This window comes from Crocuta crocuta, unplaced genomic scaffold (genome assembly GCF_008692635.1).
Source record: "Crocuta crocuta isolate KB4526 unplaced genomic scaffold, BGI_CrCroc_1.0 scaffold101, whole genome shotgun sequence".
In the NCBI taxonomy this organism is placed as follows: domain Eukaryota; kingdom Metazoa; phylum Chordata; class Mammalia; order Carnivora; family Hyaenidae; genus Crocuta; species Crocuta crocuta.
Window position 1 is genome coordinate 183,983 of NW_027527956.1, and position 25,101 is coordinate 209,083.

The 25,101-nt window shown below is 42.5% G+C and overlaps 1 protein-coding gene across 1 annotated transcript in view; it reads right to left on the bottom strand.

Moving 5' to 3' along the window:
- TMX3 (thioredoxin related transmembrane protein 3) overlaps positions 1-25,101 on the bottom strand; it is a 43,857-nt gene that overhangs the window by 18,416 nt on the left and 340 nt on the right. Inside the window, exons 2-9 of the mRNA XM_077752673.1 lie at positions 24,251-24,308; positions 18,135-18,174; positions 16,426-16,549; positions 8,598-8,643; positions 7,181-7,261; positions 5,106-5,205; positions 4,379-4,456; positions 89-155 (exon numbers count right to left, since the gene is read on the bottom strand). Coding sequence (XP_077608799.1) covers positions 89-155; positions 4,379-4,456; positions 5,106-5,205; positions 7,181-7,261; positions 8,598-8,643; positions 16,426-16,549; positions 18,135-18,174; positions 24,251-24,308 — 594 coding nt within the window. The remainder of the gene's footprint in view (positions 1-88; positions 156-4,378; positions 4,457-5,105; positions 5,206-7,180; positions 7,262-8,597; positions 8,644-16,425; positions 16,550-18,134; positions 18,175-24,250; positions 24,309-25,101) is intronic.

Sequence of the window (25,101 nt, forward strand, 5' to 3'; positions counted from 1 at the left end):
TACAAATTCCTTCAACACCTCAGTCCTATAAGAGACACAGCATTTTAATTTTAAAATGTTTTGTATCAGTTAAAACTTTGGAACTTACCATCATAAACAAAGTAAGCCTCATCTTTGAAAACAAGGACAGCAGGCACCTCCTTCAATGTCACATACTGCGAAAATAAGATGTGCAAGCAGCTTTCATCATTACATAAATTGTTAATCAGTAGCTAAAATTTCAAAAGTATTGCAAGACACCAGAAAAACCCGCAACAGTAACAACCGTGTTGCCAACATTTAACAAGCACAGTCAATCCCAAGCTTCATGTGTTTGGCATCTCTTTATACATCCCCAGGCACAGTGCCCTGTTTGCTGCTGTGAGAACCATGGAACATTCTTAGGGCTGATAACAGACATGACGACACCACAGGAAGTGCGGGAGCCCCGCTCTGAGGCGACGAGGAGCAGTGGCGGAGGATCAGCACTGGGAGACTCGAGTCCCTCCCTGCCATTCCCGGGCTGTGGGGCATGGAGTCCACGGCTGTCCCCGGGAGCTGGGCTTTCTCCTCTGCAAATCAGGGACCCGGAGTCCCCACTCACCCTCACCAGAGTTAGGAAAATTAGGTCCGTTAACAAATGTGAGGGCAGGTTTAAACTGTAAATTGGCTTTATACATGGGAACCTATACTGGCAATTAATAATAAGAAATTCTTTCAGAAGGTATGCTGTAATTATTTCTAAACAGTACAAATATTATAGTAGAGAAATCTATCCATGCAGAACAGATGTAATTTGGGTAAGCCACATAAAACTATTCCATGATGTGGTAATAATGAAAAGCAACAAATAATCAATTGATAACTAATGACAGTAACAGTAACAAAATAAAAATAGAGACAGCTGTTCTGGAAATACAGAAAAGGGGGAAAGGCATACCTCAGGTAAGACAGAATGATCTGTTTACATGACTGTTAACACAGGGTACAACACCACGAAAATAACTGTTTCAAAGGCAGCAGCAAAGCTCATAGGTAAGGCTCTATCATCGAGTACCTCTAAGCACCTGCTCTTGGCAACTCATCTACAAAACATGCTTTCAAAGTAGTTTTAACATTCAGCATCCCTCTCTTTCAAGGATGCCCAAGTTGGCCATACTCTTACCATTACTACGTAGAAGGAATCTTACAGGCATTGATTTCCATATATTCTGAACCTCTCCTCCTCTCTATGTTCCCTTAAACTCACTAATATTACAGTTATTTGTCTATAGGCCATTTTTGTCCATTCACCTTTAAGTATCCTGAAGTTAGAAATTGTCTTCATCTTTATATCCCTTCTTACACTTACTAAGGTTTTCATAAATACTAGCTGAAAAGCTGTAAAGCTAAGGAAGCTTTGCATGACTAAACCTAAAGTTCAAAATGGGAGTAGGTGGGTGGGGAAATAAAATCATGGGCTTTGTCCTTATTTGAGAATTCTCTATGGGAGTAAAAATCCTCTTATTATTCTGAAATAACACTGACTCCCCGCCCAGCAGACTTTTGCAACCATATACACAGAACTAAATCAGTGATGACAAATATTGACATTTGCAGGAATAATTAAGGAATGTTTGAAGAAACTAGTTGAGAAGCTAGTAATAATTACAACCCATGATGACCAGAAGTGTGTCCACGTAGCAGACACTGCCTGCGCCCACCCAGATGTTTACCAGCTAGAATTCTGGTCTAAGACACTGTCCCTGCACAAAGACTGGCGTGGCGTCAGACGCCATCAGGACCCAGAACGCAGCATGCCCTCTGCTGCGCTCCAAGGAAATTGGAGCTTCAGAGGTGAGGCTGTGGTGTGCATTCTCATGTCTAACACTAAAATGTGGTCCCCTGGGCTTTGGAGAGGAGAATGGACTAAAAGTTCCAGTCCATTCTCGAACTTTCCATCACAGTGAGATATTCCAAAGAGGTTCATAACCCTTTGGCGCATCTATTTGAGAATCTAATGGTGAAAACGGCTCTTCATTCATCCTATCTACCCCTCCCCCAATAAATGCATAAGAAAAATACTTCAAAATAACTTCTTAGACCAAACTAAGTAAATAAACCTAGAATGAGTTTTAGCTGACCAGAAATGGTCTGAGGCTCCCCGAGGAGCTGAACTGTGTATGTACATACTGCAGGAAGCACTAGACACGTGCTCTAGGTAACTCTGTCATCTTCTTAAAACAACACTACCTAAATATTAAAAAATAAGGAACAAAAATTAATCAAATATACATTATGAGTTACCTTTGTGGAAAAAGAAAAACTTTTGATTTTTCGTAACTTAAACTGATTAAAAAGAAAAAGCTTCCCTTGATTTCATGTTTCTCCTCAGCTACTGCCAAACTTCTCAGGTCCCTGCTCAGCAAAACCTTTCTAAAGAGAAACCTACAATTTCTTACCCACATTCTGTCAAACGACAGCAGAGAGGCACCTGCCCTCATAAAACCAACCACCACCAAACTCCATGTGTGGACAAGTATCATGGTTAACTTTACACTCCTCGTCTTGACCGCTTTGCGAGGACCTTGCACAATGGACCCTCTTTTCTTAAAGTATAATTTTTAGGGGCGCCTGGGTGGCTTAGTCGGTTAAGCGTCCGACTTCAGCTCAGGTCATGATCTCGCGGTTCGTGGGTTCGGGCCCCGCGTCGGGCTCTGTGCTGACTGCCAGCTCGGAGCCTGGAGCCTGTTTCAGTCTGTGACTCCCTCTCTCTCTGACCCTCCCCTGCTCACGCTGTCTCTCTCTCTCTCTCTCTCTTCTGGAAATAAATAAAACATTAAAAAAAAATTTTTTTTAATGTTTATTTTGGTCGGGGGGGAGGGGTGGAGACAATCCCAAGTAGGCTGCACGCTGTCAGCTCAGAGCCTGATGTGGGGCTCGAGTTCACAAACCATGATTAACGACCTGAGCTGAAACCAAGTGTTGGATGCTTATTAACCACCTTAGCTACCTGGGTGCCCCTGGATCCCTCTGTTTTAAACATTTTTTGTCTTGTTGTTTTTCTTTTTTTTTTAATCTTGGCTTCCCACTCATCTTGTTTTCCCAGTCACTGGCTACTTTCTTCTCATTTTCTTTGGTAGTCATCAGGTCCTGGGCCCACTTATTTCCTTAGAAACTTGCATTCTGTGTCTGCAAAGTTTATTTACACAGCCTTAACTCCAGAACCCTATAACCAATTGTGGATTTGATGCTTGTACTTGGATGTCTAATAGGCTGAACGGAATGAAAATGAACAACTCAAAGCTCTTGATCACTCACCCATTCCCAAACCTGCTCCTTGCTCAATATTCCCAAGCTCACGGAGAACACTATCACCAAACACCTAGCAGTTATCCTTGATTCCTCCATTTTCCTCCAGGTCAGCAACCTCGAACAATTTCATTTCTAAAACACAGAATTTTCACCTCTCTCCATTCCTTTACAAACCTCTAAGCCCGAACTTGCCAGATTACTTCATGCGTTCAACTGCTCTGTGATCTACTCTGTTCCCCATCCAATTCATTCTGCTCTTAGCAGAGGAAAGTCCTTAAGATGAACATGAGACCAAGTCCTTCACTAACTTTAGTACATCACATGCATGGCCATGACCTGCAAGGCCTCCACAGGCCTCTTGGCCTATCTCGTTTCTCACTGTGTTAGAGCCACACTGGCCCCACCACCTGCCTCTCAAATACACCCAAGAGTGTTCTCATCGTGGGCATTTGTAATATCTCTTCCCAGTTTCTAGTTCACTCTGGCCACAGATCTTTGCGTGGCTCCTTCACATCACTTAAGTCCCAGCTCAAATATTTTCTTATCAGACATTTCTTGATCAACTGATCTAGAGTAGCGAGCCCACCCTCATGTCCCTACTATCACAATGTTCTTTAACTTCTGTCTTGATATTAGTTATATCGTGTTTATGTATTTATTTACTGAACTTTACCCAAAAGATGTCATCAGCAACAGTAAAATTTAGCACACTTCTTCTTCCCATGAGAATGTAAGTTCCGCCCCATCAGGACCCTGAAGATCTTGCTTGTCATCAATTATCAAGGACTTAACAGAATGCACAGCACATGATCATGGAAGAAGTAGTTGTGAGTGTATATAAATACATTAATCACTCCATTACTAATAAGCCAATTTAACAGTCTGAGTTATCACTTCTTACTATTGCTATTATTTTAAAGAGGAAAAAAGCACAAACAATAAACACAGTCCCTAAATGCTAGGAATCTAGTGATATTTGCTTATTAATAACAAGCAATCTGGTACTAGTAGTAAAGAGTTAACATGTTTACTGTTTCTATAAGTTAGATCAAGTGATAATTTAAAAAACGAAATTAAGTCATTAAAATCCAATTTTAAATATTACCTCAGGAACCACTTCTTCTGAGGCAGAAAAGAAGTATGTATATACAATTAGTTCTGAAGCAGCATCGATGTATTTCTCCTGTGAAGATACAAATGGAAAAGCGGTTACTTTTAAATACAAAGATCAGAATTCATTCCTCGTTAAACACTCAGAGCAGCAGTACCGTCCTCGGCAGTCTCCTCACAAGTGGTGCCGTAGTGTTTTTATGTGAGAAGATGATGGAATGTAAGTAGCACATGAAATAAATTGTTTCTAAGGCAAAAACACCACTGTAACTCAGTGCTTTCATACTCCTCTAAATATAAAGTGTAATACAAGCTCAATTCCTATTTACTAATATGAAAGTTACAGGAAAAGATATTTATATATATATGTGTGTGTATATATATATATATATATATAAAGATCTTTAAAAAGTTTACACTCAAGTTGCATTCTGCAGTCTCAAAGAGCCAAAAATGCTAAAAAGTAAAATCTGAGTAATCAGGTCAATAAGAGAAGAAATACTAAGGCAAGCAACATCTTTTAATTCATTTCTGTTTCCTGAAGCAAACACAAAAGAGGGCATATAGGAGAGTGTTTTCATTAGAAAAATACTCAGACTGAATTAAAATATTTCCAGTAAGAGTGAAGTAATTTCGAGTTTTGGATGAAGTTTTGGCTATACAGAAAATTCAATTACAATACATCTGTATTTATGACTTTAATAAATAAAACCATGTGATACCTTCAAAGGTGACTCTCCACCTATATAAACAAAAAACACACGATGTCTCTTCTGCACGTGTTCAAACATTTGCTGACTTGGAAGTGGCCGAATTAGAGCCCTGTTTGAAAACAAAACAAAAAACTAACTTGTGTTTGACCTAAAGATAGTACACAATACAGGTCTAAAGTTATAATGTTTTAATGTTGTAGTAATTGCATTTTAAGTAATCACCCGATCCACATAAATCTAATAAAAGTATAGCCATGACCACTATTGTATCCACATAATAAAAAGAGAGTACCCATGAGTTAATCTATCAATTTAAAAAATAAGTTTAAGAAAAATAACAAGTTTAAAGTACATCACTTTAGAGAGTACCATCTTAGCCAGTATTTAGGTAGGGAAGAACAGAACTATAATCCACCGAGAGTCCTCAGCTAAAAATAAAATGATCCACATGAGAATTACTTTTTTTTCCCTTTCATGAGATCATTCATGCTAACACACATGTGAATGTGTTATCTCAGGGAACTAGAATCCTCTGTGAAGATTTATATCCATTTAAATGCTAGAAAGCTCATATCAAAGGTTATTATAAAACATATCACTTACAAAATGTTATTCAAAAACTAAAAAAGAGCCAGTCTTCTCAGAAATGTGGTCTGTATTATCAGATTTTTACTGCACTAAATCTGCAAAAAGAATACAGAGTTTGCAAAGGCAAACATATTTTCAAAATGCACAATTCCTCAGATGCACCGCATCGTGCTCACCTCTATTTTTGTACTTGAGTAATTAACCGGTAAGTGATGCAAGTCCAGAACCGAGTCACGAAATTTGTGTGCAACAGAGTCCTCCCCTCCCCACCCCCAGTTACATCAGACGTCCATCTTAAGCTTGAAGTAAAACTCATTAAAAATTGCCAACACATGAAGACTAATCTAACCACAGGGATTAAGGTACATTCCACCGGCAACGCCCCAGTGTAAGAGGAAGGTATCTTAAAGTGTATTCAGAGAGCATGTAAAGAAAATGAAATATGCAATTAGTGAAACAATACAGTGAGAATTCTATCAATAAGTCTTGCAGACTTGAATAAAGATCATTCTTAATTCTGTGCCTTTTCTCAAATAATTTAACCCAGACAGTGCCATGCACTCAACAAGCCACCCCTCCCACACCAATATTCCAGTTTACTTTAAAGCTCTTTAAAGGTATTTATATAATATGTCCTGTTGAACTCACAAGAAAGTGCCTATACTTTCAAAGTTAATACAGGTTAACCTACCTTGATGAATGTTCTCCTTAAGAAGTACCACACACCTGCATTGAATAATTATAAGCACCAACTTTCTTTATACCCCAGCAAGGGAGATGTAGATTAAAAGAACAAAATCACCACATTCAAACCAAGAGGATGCTTATGAAAGAATTTCTGTTTCCTTATCAGTAAAACCTCAGATCTATAACTTAAATAGGCACCTGGGTTCTAATTATGCCACATTCTGAGCAAAATGTGCAATAATACCTCACAGCTGGCAAAAAGCAGCATGTAACAGATCAAGGTAAGTATTTTAGTTAACTGTATCTAAAAAAAACTTTCCAGTAATACAGGCCAGGGATTAAACCCAAGTCTATTCAGAAGAATGATACTGTGGGGTTTCTTTTAAAAACTCTGACATTAGGGAACAAGAAAAATAAATCGATATAAATGAGGCAGTACAAGAGCAAATTTATAGTAAAATAAAAATTATAATTCAAAGTTCTTAGAAGTAATCAAATGTTGAAAATGCATTAAAAAATCCACTGGGGAAAATTTATTTCTACATATGAAATGAATTTAAATGTGAGGTTAACACATATACAATACACATCACAGTTTCTTTTGCTTCTTTAAAGTATCTCTCTGCATATGCTACTTAACCCTACCTTTGGTTATAAATGAACAGATTTTATTTAAGACCCTAAAAAATGTGCGTTTAATGTGGTCTATTAAAATACATTTAATTTAAAAATATCAGTATCATATGTATCAGTATCATAAAAGTATCAGTATCATATGTAAGTAAAGGCCTTTCCTAATAAAAACTTACCCGGATACTCTGTGAGCAAACTCAATAATATCATCTTTAGTTCGTGGTCCTCTATAATTATATGCCAAGTCCCCCTTTAATCTTAAAAAGAATAAAAAAGGATGAAAGCTGAGATTATTTCAACTCTTTTAGTACTTAATGCTAATCACTATTGTTACATAAAATTATGAAATATAAAACAGTAAATGCAGAAGTGCTGTTTTAGAAGTAGCGTAACCATGTAAAATACAGTAGGCAACTGGCTTCAGGGGACCAACAACTCAAAAAATAAAGAAAAAGGGCATATTTTATTAAAATTACATGGAAACAGTTCAGTCTGTATTTGATACTTGCGTTGTATCTATGCCTTCTGAAAAGTACACACTGTACACATTCACAGACAAAAACTTGTCAAAACATTATAATTCTCACTATCTTCTCTAGGTTAAAAAAATGACAGGGAATTAATAGTATTTTGGTAGAGAGAAAACAAATTTTAAGCAACACAACATCATTGTAACTTGACTGAGGTTCTAAGATTACAGAGTAAAAACAATGCATAAAACACCCATTCTAGAAAATTAATTTTCCCGAAGCCTGCCAACGAATTATATGTCCAACTGTGACTTAAAAAAAAAAGTGAAAGCACAAGGGAACATGTAAAACAAAACAAAAAGAACAGAAAGGATAATTTACTTAACAAATAAAAGAAGCTTAGCAAACATGTTTTGAAAGGAGGGGAAGGAAGGAAGTCAACACAAAACCCAAGAAATAAAAAATTAAAATCAGTCAAATTTTGAAATGTGAGCTTTCCAAAATACTGAAATAAAACTGAGTTTATTATAAAAATATATTTCAAAGTTATCCCTCAACTTGCACACTACCAAAATAAGGAAGAAACTCAAGAGAAAATTCGATAAAATGATTATAAGTCATTTAGAATTAATTTGCACACCATTCCTCCCAACTTGTATACACCTTATATGAGACTTCGTCAACACTTAGAGATTAGAATTAAATACATCAATTTGATTCTCTTTGTTACTTTCATCTCTACTGAAATAAGTCTATTTTAATTATATAAAAGTAAAATTTGTTAGGAGACAGGATTCGCATGATACAGAATACACTCTTGGGCTCCTCAAGGGTAAAAGCCCTTTTTCATCACTGACAGCCGGACATCTGGTCCTGGGGGGGGGCGCCTGTCACACAGGAAGCACTCAGAGCGCATTCAGTCAATTACAGAAACCCCACATTCGCTTCAGTACAAAGCAAAGCGGAAAGGCAGCCCCTCTCCTCTGATCACATACTGCACCTAGAAAGAACTGCTGAACCCATCTCCAATCTTCCAAGGAATCTACTAGAAACGAACGTACTAGAACGTAAGTAGAGTGAACTAATAAAAAATACACATATAAACATACAACACTCAACTTACAGCTTAATTGTTGGATAACCTCGAACTCCAAACTCTGAAGCAATGCCTTGATAAGAAAAAGAATAAATAATTCTAAATTTTTTTTTAAAAATGAGAAACTAGGTAGTAAATGAGCCTTTTACTTAAAAATATAGATTTATACAAACCCTTATAGCTATGTTGTTTTTAAGTCTTTAAAAAGAATGTAAATTCATACACAAAAAAGAAAAAAACATGACATTCTCATACAAAACAATTACTTAATAATTCAACCTACGGCCAGCACAAAACACTATGACAAATTAAGAAACAAATGCCAAAAGAATAGGTAAAAGAATATTTATTTTAAAAGATATTCCTCTTTAAAAAAATATTATATATATGTACATATAAAATCTCACTTGTCATCTGATTTCATTTTCCAAGACAAATACTTTTTTCTAGGTCTCATTGGCTCCTTGCAAAAAATAAATAAAAATAAATAAAAAACAAAAACAAAAAACAGCAAAATCGCTCTTTCCTTTAGTGTTTTCTAAGTTTTAAAAGAAGTGCATTATATTTTAATTTTAAAAAGATAAATTGTATTTGCAAAATTACTTAATTTCTGCACTCGATACATGATCTAGAAACTATCTACTTAGTTATAAGTTTCTGCAGTTGTAATAACCTAGAATCATTCGAGTTACTTTCAAAGATTATTCTGAAGTCCTCATGTTAATGAAAATGAGATACGGCTGCTACAAGAGCCATCTTTTTGAGGGAAAGAAGAAACAAAAACAATCAAATACAGAATTAGGACTTGAAGAGATACAACAATCACTACTGCAAATTAATACTATCCTTTACAGATTCAGGCAATCAGGACAGGAAAGAAAGAAAGAAAGCAGTCTCTATTAGTAGGCAGTGTACAGTGAATTTATACAACCATACCAGTTTATATAAAATATAGTGTTTTCATTCATAGGATCTCTCCCTTTGTTAACTGTAGCGATTTCTGGGATATTTTATCACAGTTGGGTGTAAGGACCCTGTGGTACGGGGGTTCTGGTTTACCAGTCACTTTAGGAACCAGTGATCTCTGGCTTCTCAGCACTGCCCAATACACAGAATCATGACAAAGTGAATCTGTGGCAAAGTAACAGTCAAAATCTCTCGGCCTTCCTTGCTCATCAGTATAGAGTTTCTCCCTTGAAAAGGAACAAAGGTGACTGAAAGGGTGAGGACAGTGATGAACTGGTTTTGATGGACAGGGTCAAGGTCGGGACAGCGATGAAGGTTTTATTGGAGGCAACACAAACAGCAGATGTAACCGAAAATAACAGGTTCTGAAGACAGAGGTTTTGCCTCTGAACAACCAGATGAACTTAAACCAATTACATACTTTCTTTGTGCCCCTCTCTACTGCAGGATTTAATTTTGTCTAGTCTATTTTAATTGGGAGACTACAGCTATTGACACTCATCTCTTCTGAGTAAAAATATAAAAATGCTTTGGGGGGGGTATTATGCAAATAAATATGCTCTTAATGCCCCTCATTCCTAAATCAAGGAGGTGGGGAAATTTCACTCCTTATTACCTTCAACTAAGACTAATCGAATTGACTGGGAGGGGGTGTATATTCCACTAACAATTTATCGTAAGGTTTATTTTTAAGCAAATCTGGTGAAGAAGATATACAATCAATGAGAAAATGCAGTGGTGGTTATCAAAACGGTTTTCAGAGCAAAAATCTACATTTAAGTCCACCTAAGTACTTAATTTCCTTGTCAGATGCGTAAGATGGAGATGCATTCTATCCTCTCTCTAGCACCTTGACTCTGAGCAGTAACTTCATTTCTGATATAATTTCAACTTGACAGTGACTCCTAAAAACACATTTCTCTAGAGGAAAACAGCTGTATAAAAATAAATAAATAAATAAATAAAGTTTTTAAAAAGCACACAAGCAAAGACAGCATGGGTTATAGACTTAAAATGATGAAGGTTAGGATTCCAACTTCCCATTTATCATCTAGGCAGCTCTTTTCCTTCTGAGGACAGCACTCATCTGGCTGGACTTGTGGCTGGCATTTTAAAATGAGAAAGCATGTGGACAAGAGTCTAAGAGCGAGCCTAGCACATAGAGATCCTCAAATGTTATGTCCATTTCCTTTCTATTTTTGATCCTGATCTGTTAGGTAGCTGCTGAGACATCAATGTATAGATAACAGTAAGGAGAACTATCAATGTAAAATACCTTATAACTGACTTTAATGTACCTTCAACTACACCTTCAGACAATTTTGTGAGCAGGGGAAGGGTGCTAATGTTACTTTTCAGATAAAGAAACTAACACTTAGGAAGATGTGGTAACTTGTTTGAGCGCAAGCACTGAATCGATAGCAGGGCTATGACTAAGCTCAAAGTCTGAATTTTAACATTTTGTTCTTTACTTTTCCATAGTAGAGACCTGAGATCCATTCCTTCATAAATCCGTCTGTAACATGAATAACTTCTCTGAAAATGCATCATTTTAAATGCTCATAAAATGAGGTTACACATGCAGCCCCTTACTTCCTTTCTGTCCTCTCCGTGAAATGATAACAACAACTTGATGGTGGAGACAGGCTTGGATGTAAAACATGGTGATCTCGGGGGAGGGGCATGGAGGAGGACACTTGTGGGGATGAGCACTGAGTGTTATGTGGAAACTAATTTGACAATAAACTATTAAAAAAAAAAACAAAACAAAACAAAAAAACAAAAAACATGGTGATCTCGGATTCTCGCCTCTTATTTTGGTGTCTGAAACTACTCAGTCATTTCACTGCTAACTACCTGCTATCACTTCACCTACACAGTGGGCAGTGGGAGAAGGGAGGGGCCGGCCTTAATGTGAAGTCCTTCTCAGCTCAAAATATTATTTTTAGTATTTACTGAGTGTCAGTATGTGTCTAACATGAAAATGTTATCAAATACAGCAGTTGTTCTCAACTGAGAGATTGCCCTCCAGGGACACCGGCCATATCTAGAGAGGTTTTTGGTCACAAGTCAGGGGAGGGCAGGCTGGGGAGAAGGGTGCTGCAGGTACCTAGAAGGTGGAGATCAGGGACGTTGCTATACATCCTACGACACACAGCAGCCTCTCCCCACAAACAAGAATCATCTGGCCCCAAATGTCTGAAGTGCCAAGACTGAGCAATTCTGAAAATAGAGTCACTGATCCAAAGGGCTTGCAGTCTACAAAGGTAAAGTTGCCAATATCATCTGTGAGCAAGAAATCAGAGTAAGAGTGTCATTGGCCAAATGTCCTTTCAAGCTTATGATCAGTGGGAGGTCAAGTAAAATCTTGAATATGAAATGATATCACACTTCTGCTGAGGAATAAACAGAATTTCAGTGGTTTCGTAACAGAAACCAGTATACCGTCACCGGGGGTATCAGGAGATATTTTAACTTACAAATGAGAAGCAATTCTGGTTCTCAATTAAGAAAGACTGAAATCTGTATCTTTATATATATATATATATATATAGTTTTTTAAATGTTGATTATAGAATTATTTAAAATCATGCATCAGGAAAATTTTCACACATTCCAAACACATAGGGCTGGATAATTCATGACAGTTCAAGTTTCTAGTTCAAGATTTCTATACACAGAGATTTGTTGACTGAGTGTGATGACGTGCACCTCCGATCTCTGCAATTACACGATTGAGAATAAGCTACCCTCAGGTACTCTACGAGATTTTCCGTACTTGATCACTGAATAATCTATCCCTCTCCAAGCCCAAATCCTATAAACAACTACTCATTAAAATAATACTTTACTCTATGGTTCTCCAACTGAGACAGAACAGAATTACCTGAAGTTCGTGTTAAAAATACAGATTATCATGACCCAATCTCAGAACTTTCATTTGGTGGGGCTGGTGTGGGTCTTCAGAGTCTCAATTTATTTTTAAATTTATTTCTGAGAGACAGAGAGAGACAGCGTGAGCAGGGGAGGGTCAGAGAGAGAGAGGGAGACACAGAATCCAGAGGCAGGCTCCAGGCTCTGAGCTGTCAGCACAGAGCCCGACGTGGGGCTCGAACCCACGAACCGTGAGATCATGACCTGAGCCGAAGTCAGACACTTAACCGACTGAGCCACCTAGGCGCCCCATTCAGAGTCTAAATGTATACTGGGCAGCCCAGGTAATCCTAATATAGATTGTCTGTGGACTAAATGCTGAGAAACACTAATGCGGTGAATGCCGAAAGTGATCCATGGAGTTGGATGAAATACACGTGATACACCAATCCTTTAAGTATTTACAATTAGACAATTATAATTAAATCAATTATTAACCTGTCTGATTCCAAGTTCTACTAAGAGGCCTGTGTTGGAGCTCCCTTGAGGTATTTAAGGAAAGTTTAAGATTTACATACCATAAATCTATTTGTAATCTCTAAACAGTAGTTTGCAAATATATTAAACCTTTTTTAAAAAATAACATGAATATTTTTTCAATAGCATATAAATATCACCTTGAATTCATAATAAAGAATAAAATGCATCTATTACTGACACTAAACACTAAGTAACATGACAGTTTAACTTCTGTTTACTGGTTATCGTTGGTCTCTCCCGTCTAGCAAATAAATTCCAAGAGAGTAGAGATTTTTGTCTGTTTTGGTCACTGATGTATCATTGATGCCTAGAATGTGTCTGGTACATTCTGGCATACAGTAGGTGCTCATTAAATACCTACTGAATGAATATGGACTCTACAACTTTTCGACAAAAGAATGATTTTTCAGTAAGCCATGTCGGTATGATTCAGGTAGCCACAAGGACTTACAAGCAAGCATCACCGCACAGGTTGGGAAAGGGGTGGAGGGTTCAGCACTGCACACCCAGGGAGTAAAGGACCTGAGGTGTAGGAAGCACCCATCACAGTATCTGGCAGAGGGTGCTCCTGGCGCACCAGTTCCCCATCCCTTTCCCCAAAGCTCGGTGCTCCGCTGGAGATAAGGCGCTCTGTGTGGTCTATAGAGGTTTCTTTCTCCTACTAACTCGACATGACGCAGGACACAACGCTAAGTGAACAATAAATAAAATCTGTAACAATCATGTATCAGAGCCAGAAACTGAAACCTCTTAATGGATTATGAACAACAGGATGAAAAACAGTCCTGCCATAAAGTGCCTAAAAAGCTACAATCCACATATTAAGTCTTAGTACCTACAAGAACACTGCACTTCAATCACAGCATTTAAAACATTTTTTCTAAGCTACACAGGAAAAAGGTCTTAGATACTTTTTCCCTAATCATAGTGTCACTTAGACAGTGACATACACAGGCACTAAATACGTACTGAACAGTAAGCTCATGTATCAGATGCTATAAAACAGGATTCACCTAATGTGAACCATAGCATTATTTTTATTATTTATTTTTTTCATTTTTCTTTTTATGCCCTAATCCCTTTATGTATTATTTGACTTTATTACTCCATTAAATGATTCAAATGGTCACAGGAATTTGCCATGTTTGAGACTTCATTGCACCTGTCGGTTTATTCATATCTTCCCCTCTAGCAGACTAACCATTTCCTGGACAAGAAGGGTTTGCTTGGTCTGTCTTTAACCTCTAGAGACCAACACAGTAGTTAGTGAACAGACTGAGGGAATATGGCAGACTTTGAGAATGAAGTTTAAGTACTCGCATGTCTAATCAACAAGAACGAATGAGACAAGATTCCCAAGAGATAAGAACATACTTTCAGGAGCAACAGTTGAAAGCAACAATTCTCAAACATTGTTAAACGCTTCTTTCAGTCAATCAACCCAAGCACACCATTCTCTCTGGGTGAAAACTCCTGCGTCGCTCTGGTCTCTTCTCAGACTTTCAACAACGCATGTGTTTGACTCTGTGACTGCAACCCTCACACCTAACTGTACCCTGGCTCTTTGTACCCCAGGGCCTTGTTCTCAAACACCATTAAGCCAAGTACCATAAATTCATACGAGCTGAGAACAGGGAAATGCACAGAAAATCAGCTTTTCTTTTCCACACAGCCAGTAGTGGCGCAGTTCTGTAACGATGCTAAGAATCTTACCCTGTGACTTTTGATCATTCTTTGTACCACAGAGCCGACTCATCACCTCTGTGACCTCAGCCTCAAAAATGTGTCTAAGGATTACTGTTTCCTCTCCACTCCACTGTCCCCACCACGTCTGGGCTCTCACCATCCTGCACCAAGATGCATACAAAAGTCGCCTTAGATGACCCTGTCTCTAACTGTTCTTTTCTATCCTACCTGTTGCTGCCAAAAACATTGTTATCTAGTCATCTGCCTTCTCAAAAATGTGTATTACTCTTAATTTACAACTGGTGAAATCTAAAATACTATGACGTGAGGTACCCCTGAAATCTGGTCTTACACTTCATCTTACATGCACTAGCCACTGTGGTAAGGATTTCGAATAGGAAATGCGAATATGATCCTCAGAGCCTTGAGGATTCCTCCTCGCCCACTTACAGACATGGAAACGAACATGGCGAGGTTAAGGCTTCCCTCAAAGCCCCGGAAGCAGCACACAGATGTGGGATTAAAACACAGGTCTGGGGCGCCTGGGTGGCTCAGTCGGTTGGACATCTGACTTCGGCTCAGGTCATGATCTCACGGTTCGTGGGTTCGAGCCCCATGTCAGGCTCTATGCTGACAGCTAGCTCAGAGCCTGGAGCCTGCTTCAGATTCTGTGTCTCCCTCTCTCTGTGACCTTCCCCTGATCACGCTGTCTCTCTCTCTCTCTCTCTCTCAGAAATAAAAAAACATTAAAAAAAAAACACAAAAAAACCCCCACACGTCTGTACTCTTCCAAAGCTGCACCGAGTACAATCTTGATTTCCTAAAAACAAACGTGCCCTACCTAATTCCACTTTGTTCATTAACTAAAGGAAAAGGGAACCTGTATGTAATGAACACAAGGGACTTTACATGTGCTACATCAATAAAATCTCAAAAGAAAAAAAAAAACAATAAAAGACAACGGCAATGCAGTAGTTAAAGTGGCAGCAGGATGTGACTACAGTTTAGCTCTCTGAAGCCTTGCTCCTTCCACATTTCTAGGATACCTCATACTTCATTAAACGTTAATTCTCTTTTCTCAAATCCTTTCAGATCGGCACGAGTAAACTATTTTTGTAAAGGGTCAGATAACAAGTACCCCAGGCGCCGCGGGACGACGGCCTCCGTCACACCTGCCCGGCCGCCAGCGGAACGCGGCAGCGGGCGCAGCCGGCGGTGAACAAGCGAGCGTGGCTGGGCTCCGGCGCCGCTCTGTCTACAGCGCGGGCAGTGGGCCGGCTGTGCCCATGGCTGTGACCTGCCCACCTCCGCTCCGGGACCGGCCAGTGTACGGAACACACCTACCCAGCTTCAACTCTAAGATTTTGCTGTAACCTTCTCTCTAATGTGGTAGAGATCCTCTCTTGTATTTATTCTAACTCAACTCGACTTTTTCAAGTCCCTACTTCCTCCTCCAGCACGCGCGTCAGGCTGCTGTCACAGCAGCTCTCATCCTGCAACACACAACACACCGGCACGGAACTTAAAGGTCTGCAGCTGCCTCAGGTAAACGGAGGCCTCCAGGGGGCCGGGCCCAGCAGGTCAGGTACACGAGTGAGGCACACAGCAAGCTACACACCTGATGGCTAACTCACTTACCTCAATAAAGTATATAATCTTCAATTTTTAAGTTAACCTTAATTTACATGAGCAAAAAACAGGTACTTCTTCTTACCTTGAGTACCGCTTCATGTACTTACAGCATTTTCACTAGGTGAACAGTAACACAATAAACTGAGCAAATGCTTACTAGAATAGGAAGTAGCATCCATCTTCCCAACTTTTACTGGAGAACCAATGCTTTTCATCTCACGGCCAACTTCATTCCAAATCGGTTCCAGTTTTTTACAATGGCCACACCACGGTGCATAAAACTTGTTGGGAGGGAAGAAAAGACAACTACTAAAATGTTGTGTTATGACGTACATCAATCTTAGTGTTTAAAGAATCACTTTGACTAAATGATCTGATAGACAAAACGTCTAAATATAATTTTTAAAGGGGGTACACAATAAAGTATAAAACATGCAAACATGAGTCTAGACAGTGTAACTCCCATATACTTCAACACTGGTTTTACCTTAAATTCATGTAAAATGATTAGGGATTCCTATTTGAAATAACTTATGAGAAAAACGCCTTTGCTTTACAGTGAGCCTATGTTACATATAAAATGAAACCACCAAATACACACACATGACACAGACAGCCCTTAAGTGTTCAGAATGAACACTTCTGACTTTTCTTACAAAAATCCCAGCACAGGAGGTACCTTTGCTATGTCAGGCATAACTCCTGCTAAGGCAAGGAGGGGATCACTCAGATGGCTGGTTTGGCATAAGGACAAGTCAGGTCGATTAAATTGAAATCAGGGGCACCTGGGTGGCTCAGTTGGTTAAGCGTCCAAATGCAGCTCAGGTCATGATCTCACGGTTCGTGGGTTCGAGCCCCATGTCGGGCTGTGCTGACAGCTCAGAGCCTGGAGCCTGTTTCGGATTCTGTGTCTCCCTCTCTCTCTGACCCTCCCCTGCTCACGCTGTCTCTCTCTCTCTCTCTGAAATAAATAAAACATTAAAAAAATAATTAAACTGAAACCACAGCTCCTCTTTCTTCAATATCACCAGATGGTGGAATCAGGTCCCTCCAGTGAAAAGGGGTAACAGACTGTTGTGCTTTCAAGAAACAAGATTTATCTGTTTTTTTGTTGTTTTTTTTTTAATGTTTATTTTGAGAGAGAGTGTGCGAGTGGAGGAGGGGCAGAGAGAGAGGGACAGAGAGAATCGCAAGCAGGCTCTGTGCTGTTCGTGCAGAGCCTGATGCAGGGCTCGATCTCAGAAACCATGAGATCATGACCTGAGCTGAAATCAAGAGTCAGCCGCTTAACCGACTGAGCTGCCCAGGCACCCCAGGACTTACCTATCTTTTAATATTACGCTATGGAAATGTTCAAACAGACACAAAAGGAGAGAGAAAAATTGAACAGCGGCTCTCGCACCCCATCACGTGGCTTTGGCAATTGTCACGTCCGCTGTGCTCATTCCATCTTTCAGTGCCGCTAAGTCTTTACTGAGGGAAGTTAGAAGGAAGCCCAAACATGAGGGTTAAATAAATTCCAAACTTGAAAGTGAGGAACAGAAGGAAGATGAAGATTTGATTTTATTCCCTATTAAGATGAAAACATGATTTCGACTATCAGGTGATACAGATAATTTCAGAGTGAATTCTGTAGTAAAATCAGACCACAATCTCCCTCACCATAACCCATGTGTCGGCCCCTTCAGAATTTTAGCACAAACGTTCTGAGGTTCATTTTAACACAGTAACCCAAAGAGTACTACCTGACAAAACCTGGCTAATATCCACTAAGCACTAACCATGCATTACCACGCTTATGTGGAAGAGACTAGAAAATAACAAAACAGCAGAGGTAGAAAACAGTACAAAAATTTACATACTCACATCTACAAGCCAAATGTCATCTTTTCGATTGTCTTTAAACCTAGAAAACAAAAATCAGAAAACCAACCTTTGATTGTGTGTCTGTTTCCACTGAACAGCAGATGGAGATAATAAACTGATAAATACTGGGGCACAGAACAAATTCTTTCCACAAAATTTTTATGTAATTCTTTTACTAAATGACCTCTAAACTTTATCCGTTAAACATCTTTAAAAAAGTAAAGAACTAAAAAAATAATCAACAGTAAAAAATAAAACTCAGGTGGGACCCGGTAGAAACCCAGGGGGATGCGTGGCTCCTGCCTCTCCGCTGACACCCGGGCACTGCAGTTACCACAGCTGAGCTCAGGCTGCATTCCTGAAAAAGTTCGGCCCTCGGTCAGTATCTGGGAACTTGAATTTCAGGAGGGTTTCCACCACATCCTGATAAGATGGCTCCTTGTTCCGGGAGCCGGGGAGCTCAGGTGCTTAAGCGTATGACTTCAGCTCGGGTCATGATCTCACAGTTCATGAGTTTGAGCCCTGTGCTGGGCTCTGTGCTGACAGCTCGGGGTCTGGAGCCTTTAGGATTCTGTCTCCCCCACTCTCTGCCCCTCCCCTGCTCACATGCTGTCTCTCAAAACTAAACATTAAAAAGAAAAAGAAAAAAGATGGCTCATTGTTCCAATGCCATGCAAACAATTTGATTTTATGGTGAACATCTGCTCTCCTTGTGGGTGTCTGAACGCCTGGTACAGACCGGGCAGGAGGGCGCCTGTATGGCCACCCCGCAGTAACAATCCCTGAGCACTGAGTCCCTCCTGAGCTCCTCGGTGGATAACACTTCACGCCTGCAGCCACAATTCCGGATGAAGGAATTAGCATCTCCTAGGGGAGTCAACTGGGCGAGGACTCTGGGCGCTTGTTCCTGGTTTCCTCTGGAATTCACCCAACGTGGCTTTTCCCTTTGTCGGTTCTGCCTGGAGTCCCTTCTCTATAATAAATCATAGCTGTGACTTCGACTACAGGCTGAGTCCTCTGAGTGCACCTGGTCAATCACCCAACCTGGTGGGGGCGGGGGGGATTGGACCCTCTGACACAATACCCTACAGCCACAGAATTTTCCTAAAACACGATTCTGCTCATTTGATCATGTTCATCTCATGTGACACCTTCTAAATACCCTCCCAGCACCAACAAAAAGAAGTATAAATACTACACGTACTCACGTACTAGCTCCAACTTCTCTTTCTGCTCAGATATGAGCACCCTACGATTTCCAATCAGCCTGTGGTATGTATCACAGCTAAATTCACAATATTTTTATTAAAATTAAAAAAAATTTAATATTTCAGTGAGAGAGAGAGAGAGAGCAGAAGAGGGGAGAGAGAGGAGACACAGAATTCGAAGCAGGCTCCAGGCTCTGAGCTGTCAGCACAGAGCCAAACGCAGGGCTCGAACTTACAAACCGCAAGATCATGACCTGAGCCAAAGCTGAATGCCTAACTGACTGAGCCACCCAGGCGCCCCTAAATTCAAAAGGTTTATTTGACTTTCTACATTCCTTCACGTTCACATCCTATTCAGCTAAAAGCTTTCCTTACTCTATAATGCATTCCTAAATTCCTCACAGCTAGAAACAATTTTTCCATATCAGCTTCATCCTCTTTATGATTCGCATCCATTTCCACATGCACCGTAGTTATTTACGTATTATCCAACCATAAAAATGCTCATTTCATCTCCTAATACCTTGCACAGCAATCAGTATTCAAAATCTACACCGAATGAAATGACAGAAAGTCTCTATGGGGATATTTTAGTAAGATTCTTCAACCTACACCTAAGACAGAGAGCGCATCTCCAGCAGCCGGGCTCTCTGGTCACAGGCGCTCGCATCTGTCCCACTGGGACGCAGTTTGTCCTGCGCCGCGGGAGCTCTTACTCAATCTCCCAGGCTGGTGAACCCACGCCTTCTCCCTTTGCTCCTCTTCTGTTCAGTAAAAACTACTGCGCATACTGGTATCTATCACACGGAGCTGCCCAGGCCTTAGGCGAATTATGGAATGAGAGCTCTCCAACTGATGGTCACTATTCTTGAGGCAAAACCCCACCTTCTGCACCCAGTGGTAAATGGAGGAGGTTACTGTCTCCCAGTCCTTAATGTCTTTTCATCGCTCGGGGACCCGAGTCTTTGGGAAGGAGCTGAGAGGGTGTGGAGGTCCTTTATAGGGCAGAGAGGCTGCAGAATCAGTAACTTTCAAACTGAAGGAAGGGGACGACAGCCTGGGCAACCACGCAGCACTGGTGAGAAGTAGCTGCTGGCCACCTGCTGCGGCCCGAGGTGCGCAGCCCAGGCTGGGGTAATCCTGCCCCCTCCCGCCCGTGGATGAAGCCCGACCCTCAAATGTTCATCAAAGCGCTCAGCTACCCTGTGGATCAGGAGCGGTCCGCAGCGCCGAGAGTCTGTTACACGCTCCATGACTGCGCCTGCTGCTGTGTAGCCGGGCTGCTATCGGATGCAGTTCCCAGGGACCCTGAACAGGAAACGTGACCTCGCCAGGCCCGAGAGTGTGGCCAGAGTCAGTGGAACGCGGAGGCATGGACGTGGCTAGGCCAAACGCAGAGGAAACGTCGGCGATCCCAAGATGCCGTGGACTCGTGCGGAGGGACGAGGCGCCCCGCCACCGCGTGCGAGCGCGTCCTAGCCCTCGCGTGAGGAGCCAGCTGCGGCGGGATGAACAGCCCTGCCTGCAGCCTGACGAGCGGGACGCACTTCTCACAACGGTGTAGTGTCTTCTCACGACAGTGGCCGTGTGCCCTGCCAACCTGAAGCAGGACGGGGCCTGAATTCCCACGGGCCGTCCTCTGCCCGCTTCAGCCTCCACACTCGGCTAAACGCAGGCTGTGCTCGTTGGTTATGTCTCCTTCTGCAGCACGCGGGCCTCTCGGCTGAGCAATCACACAGCTTAGAAAACACTTTATGGGGGGGGGGCACTGCATAAGGCACAAAACTCATATAAGGCAACCCTCAAACTCACATAACACTGTATGCCGTAAAAATAATTACGGGAAAACCCACTTATTAGGAGCAGAAGTGATCTTCACCCAGTGTTTCATCTCGCCAGGGGATCCTGTTTTATCTGCCACGCAACCAAGCGGCCAAGCGTGAGCCACAGCCCGCGAGAACACAGCAGGGCTCCTGCGCCGGGGCTGGAGCAATGAGCAGGAGGTGGGGGCCGGGGGGCAGATACCTTCACAAGCTCCCACCGCATGAAGCTGCCTACTGCGCAAGGGCCCCTTCCCATGCGCGCTGAAGGACAGGTCGCTTTCGGGCTGCATGGCGGCCACGTCCAATTCCCACGAGTTAAGCCACAGGAGCCACTAGTGAACCAGGCCCCTCGGTGGTCCTGGAGGTCTATCAGGTCCCCGCTGGGCCAGAGGACGCAGCGCCTCCTTCGGTGTCATGCCTGGGAGGCCCTTCCATGAAGGTGCAAGTCGGCAGCGGGGCTCCCGGAGGCTCCCTGTCCATTCCACTGGAGATCCAGAGCTGGCCCTGTTTAGGGACAAGCCTGGGATTTCTGCTCCTGAGCCTGCTCGGCACGCGTCCAAGGTCAGTAACTGTCTCCCAGGCTACCTCCAGTAGCCTCTTCACGACGTCAGGTGCCTCGAGTGGCAAGAGCAGCACTCTCTTATCGAGGGAACTGTAACGACTACCCGGCCGCCCGGTAGCCGCAGCTTCGTGCGCAGGCCAGACGGGGCTACTGAATGGAGACACAGTCTCACGTACCCCTGTCCTCCTCCAGCTCAGCGACCAGGGTGGCTGTTTACTCACCAGGCAGCCAACATTGTTTTGGGGAGAAAATGGCACCAAGAGCTGGCAGTCGAGCAGGTTCAGTCTTCCGCACGCTCCACTAAAATGGCCCGAATTACAGCCATTCCCACTGGGGCTTAGGGACAAAGGTGAATGGCAGGTCACACAGACAATACATCTACACGAACAATACGCTTAGCAGCAGGAGCCGGAAAGCCCTCACCCATGGCCAGGCCTGGCCAAAGTGCTGTACTGGTCGCCATGGACCCCAAGCTGGGGGCCCCATACGCATCCTCGTCACCCCGGTAGCAGGATCAGTGTGCACGGATATCCCAAAGGCCCAAGAAGTACAATCCTCCCCAACCTTCCCTCTGAACTCTGACCGTGGCACAAGGCCTCCAGCCCACCCTGGGGACAGAGGGACTCAACCCAATCCCTCTGAGGCTGTGGGGAAACGTTCCCGGGCTCTTCCTCGCACCTGCAGGAGATACTACCTGCGCATACAGTCACACGGGCTGTCATCAGGCTGACCCTCGTGGGGACTGCCCACCAGGCCCCCCATTGCTTAGGATCTGGCCATGAGGTCCCTGGTGAGGAGCCTACCAATCTCCTCCTTTGAGACCCCATTACTGAATAAGCAGACCCAGAGAGTTTTTAGGAAAGGCTCATGCCCGGGTTGCCTAAAAGCAGGTATTCGGTTCCCCGTCTTACATCACTCTTTGTGCTGCTCAATCTTTGCTATCTTGCTGGTGGCTGCTTTTTCCATGTCTAGGTATCCGTGTCCATGAAGACTCGGACCGTGTCTCAGACCGAGCTGATTAGATGAGGAGGCTTACCTGGGTTTGGTAATAAGCAGGAGCATCAAAGAGAAACCTAGAAATCTGAGTCTGGGTAACACTCTCATCATCCCCGGTTTCCTAATCTTTCAACGTAGACCCAAGGGACCGTCAGGATGGTTCGCGGGACCACTGCAGCCTCTGAGAGTGGGTCAGATGTGTTTTTTGGTGACAGGAAACTTGTCACAGGTGAGCTGCACCTGGCAAGTTCACACAGCACCCTGCCGAGCTGGGTGTGGGTCTTGGTCTCCACACCTGCTCCTCTTTCCCTTCCTCCCACTTAGGCCAAAGCCACCACGGTGACAGCAGTCTGAAGAAGAAAATCTATTCTGACACAGCCTTCAAGGCACTGCCAAATTTTACCAGATTACCTCCACATTAACAATGGGTCCTTTCAGAATCGAGAACTCTGCACACAATCTGCCGTCACTCTCCAGTTATCCATCAGCATAGCTAGTGCTCCATGGATCCTCAGGAATCATGCTCTTCCAGAACAGCACAGTGCCCAAATGACCTCCTCACTACCGTACCACGGTTGTTGTGAGGAGGCAGTTAATTAGGACAACAAACCAAACTGAAAGTAATCATCAAGCCTTTACTCACTTACTGTGACAATGTAAGCCCACAGGGGGGAAAAAAAGGTACTAGCTCCTTAGTGTTCCTTTTTTCCAAGTGAACAGTACCAGGTGAGGCTCGGGTGGATGCAGCACAGACAAAAGAATTCACCTCACTGGAGAGGAGCACTGAATCAAAGGCTTCTCCTCGTCACGGACACGTGGGCAGGAGTGACAGATGGGAAGACACACGAGTGGAAAAGTACTGAGTCCAAGCACAGAGATGTGCCTCAGCAAAGCCCCCAGATAATGAGGTGTCAGCAGAGATGCCTAGGGGGTGCCCCAGATGGGGCCTCAAATAAGGAGGCCTCCAAATGAGGCAACTGGGCTTGTAATGCACATATGCCTGTGAGCATGGCTGGCCTGGGGGCCCAAGTCTGTGATTACAACTCCCTCTAGAGTCTGCCACGCACTGGCGCCCTGAGTCTGGTGTGGGGAGGACAGCTTCCCTGCTAAGGCCTGCCCGGAAGGGTCCTGTAACCGCCCAGGGTCAGGCCTGAGAGTCACACACAGGATTCTGTTCTCTCTGGAGCTGGACTCCTCACCCATTTGCCTATTATATGCAAGGCCTTGTGATTCATGCCCTGGCACCAGAAAAATAAGTATACAGTATGGTTTCCAAATTCCAGCACCTGCTCGGTTGTGATTTAAGCAGAAAAACGTAACAAATACAACGAAAAATGATAAAGCAGAATACGGAATTGTTAGTAAACTCTTAAGTACAACAGCACTCAGGACAACTCGTGAAACAAGTTTAGTGCTATATAAATACCCGTCATTACTACCTCTGTTATCAAAAGTTTAGTTCATGGAAATATTCAGATATCAGAGTTTAAAGAAGTTAAAACACTATTTAAAAATAGGTATACTCACGATTCATCTAAATCTTCTACAAATCCTTTACAGAAAGCCATATCAAGTAAAAAAACTGGAAGAAAAAAAAAACAGGGGAAAATGTTTATAATAAATGCGGACTTATTCATTACTTGTTTCGTGCCACGTGCTTAGTCATCTATAAAATGTTTTGGATTTTTTTTACAAACCATAAAAACCATCACAGATCCATTCTGAGGCACCAACAATGCATAAGTCTAAGCAGTCTATCGGTGTAACAAATATTCACTCTGCAGGCAACTATCCAGTGATCAGCAAGGTTTATGTAGGCTCGTAAGTCTGAGAAACAGAGGTTCTCTTTCAATATATTTTTACTTTCATCCTGTTTTTCCTTTTTGTCATTTTACCTTTTTTTTTCTTTAACGCAGAAGTCGTTCTATATTTCTCCAATAATAACTATCAGTAAAAACCAAATNCCACCTCTCGCAGCCTGGCACGTAGTGGGAGCCGGACGGCGGCCGGGTAAACGCACACACCAGTGCGGACCAGAGTAGCGGACGCACGTGCCCTGATCACGGTTCACAGTGCACAAGGGGGCAACCTGACCGTGACCTGACCGTGACCCGTCCTTGGCCATCTCTCTCAGCCGCAGGTGGGCCAAAACTCATCAGAAGGGACGGGACTCGGAACCTAGAGCCAAAGCAAGGTCTGGCCCCGAGCTGGGGTGGCGGCGCCTCATCAGTGGAGTCAGCGCGATTGAAACTTCCTGCCACACTAAGCAGAGAACCGAATGGAAGGCAGGCGCATCCTTTTCTGGCACGGGGCCCCGGCACGGCCGCTCTGGGGGAAGGACCCGGCGGCGGGGGCTGTCTCGGCGGACCCCCCAGCTT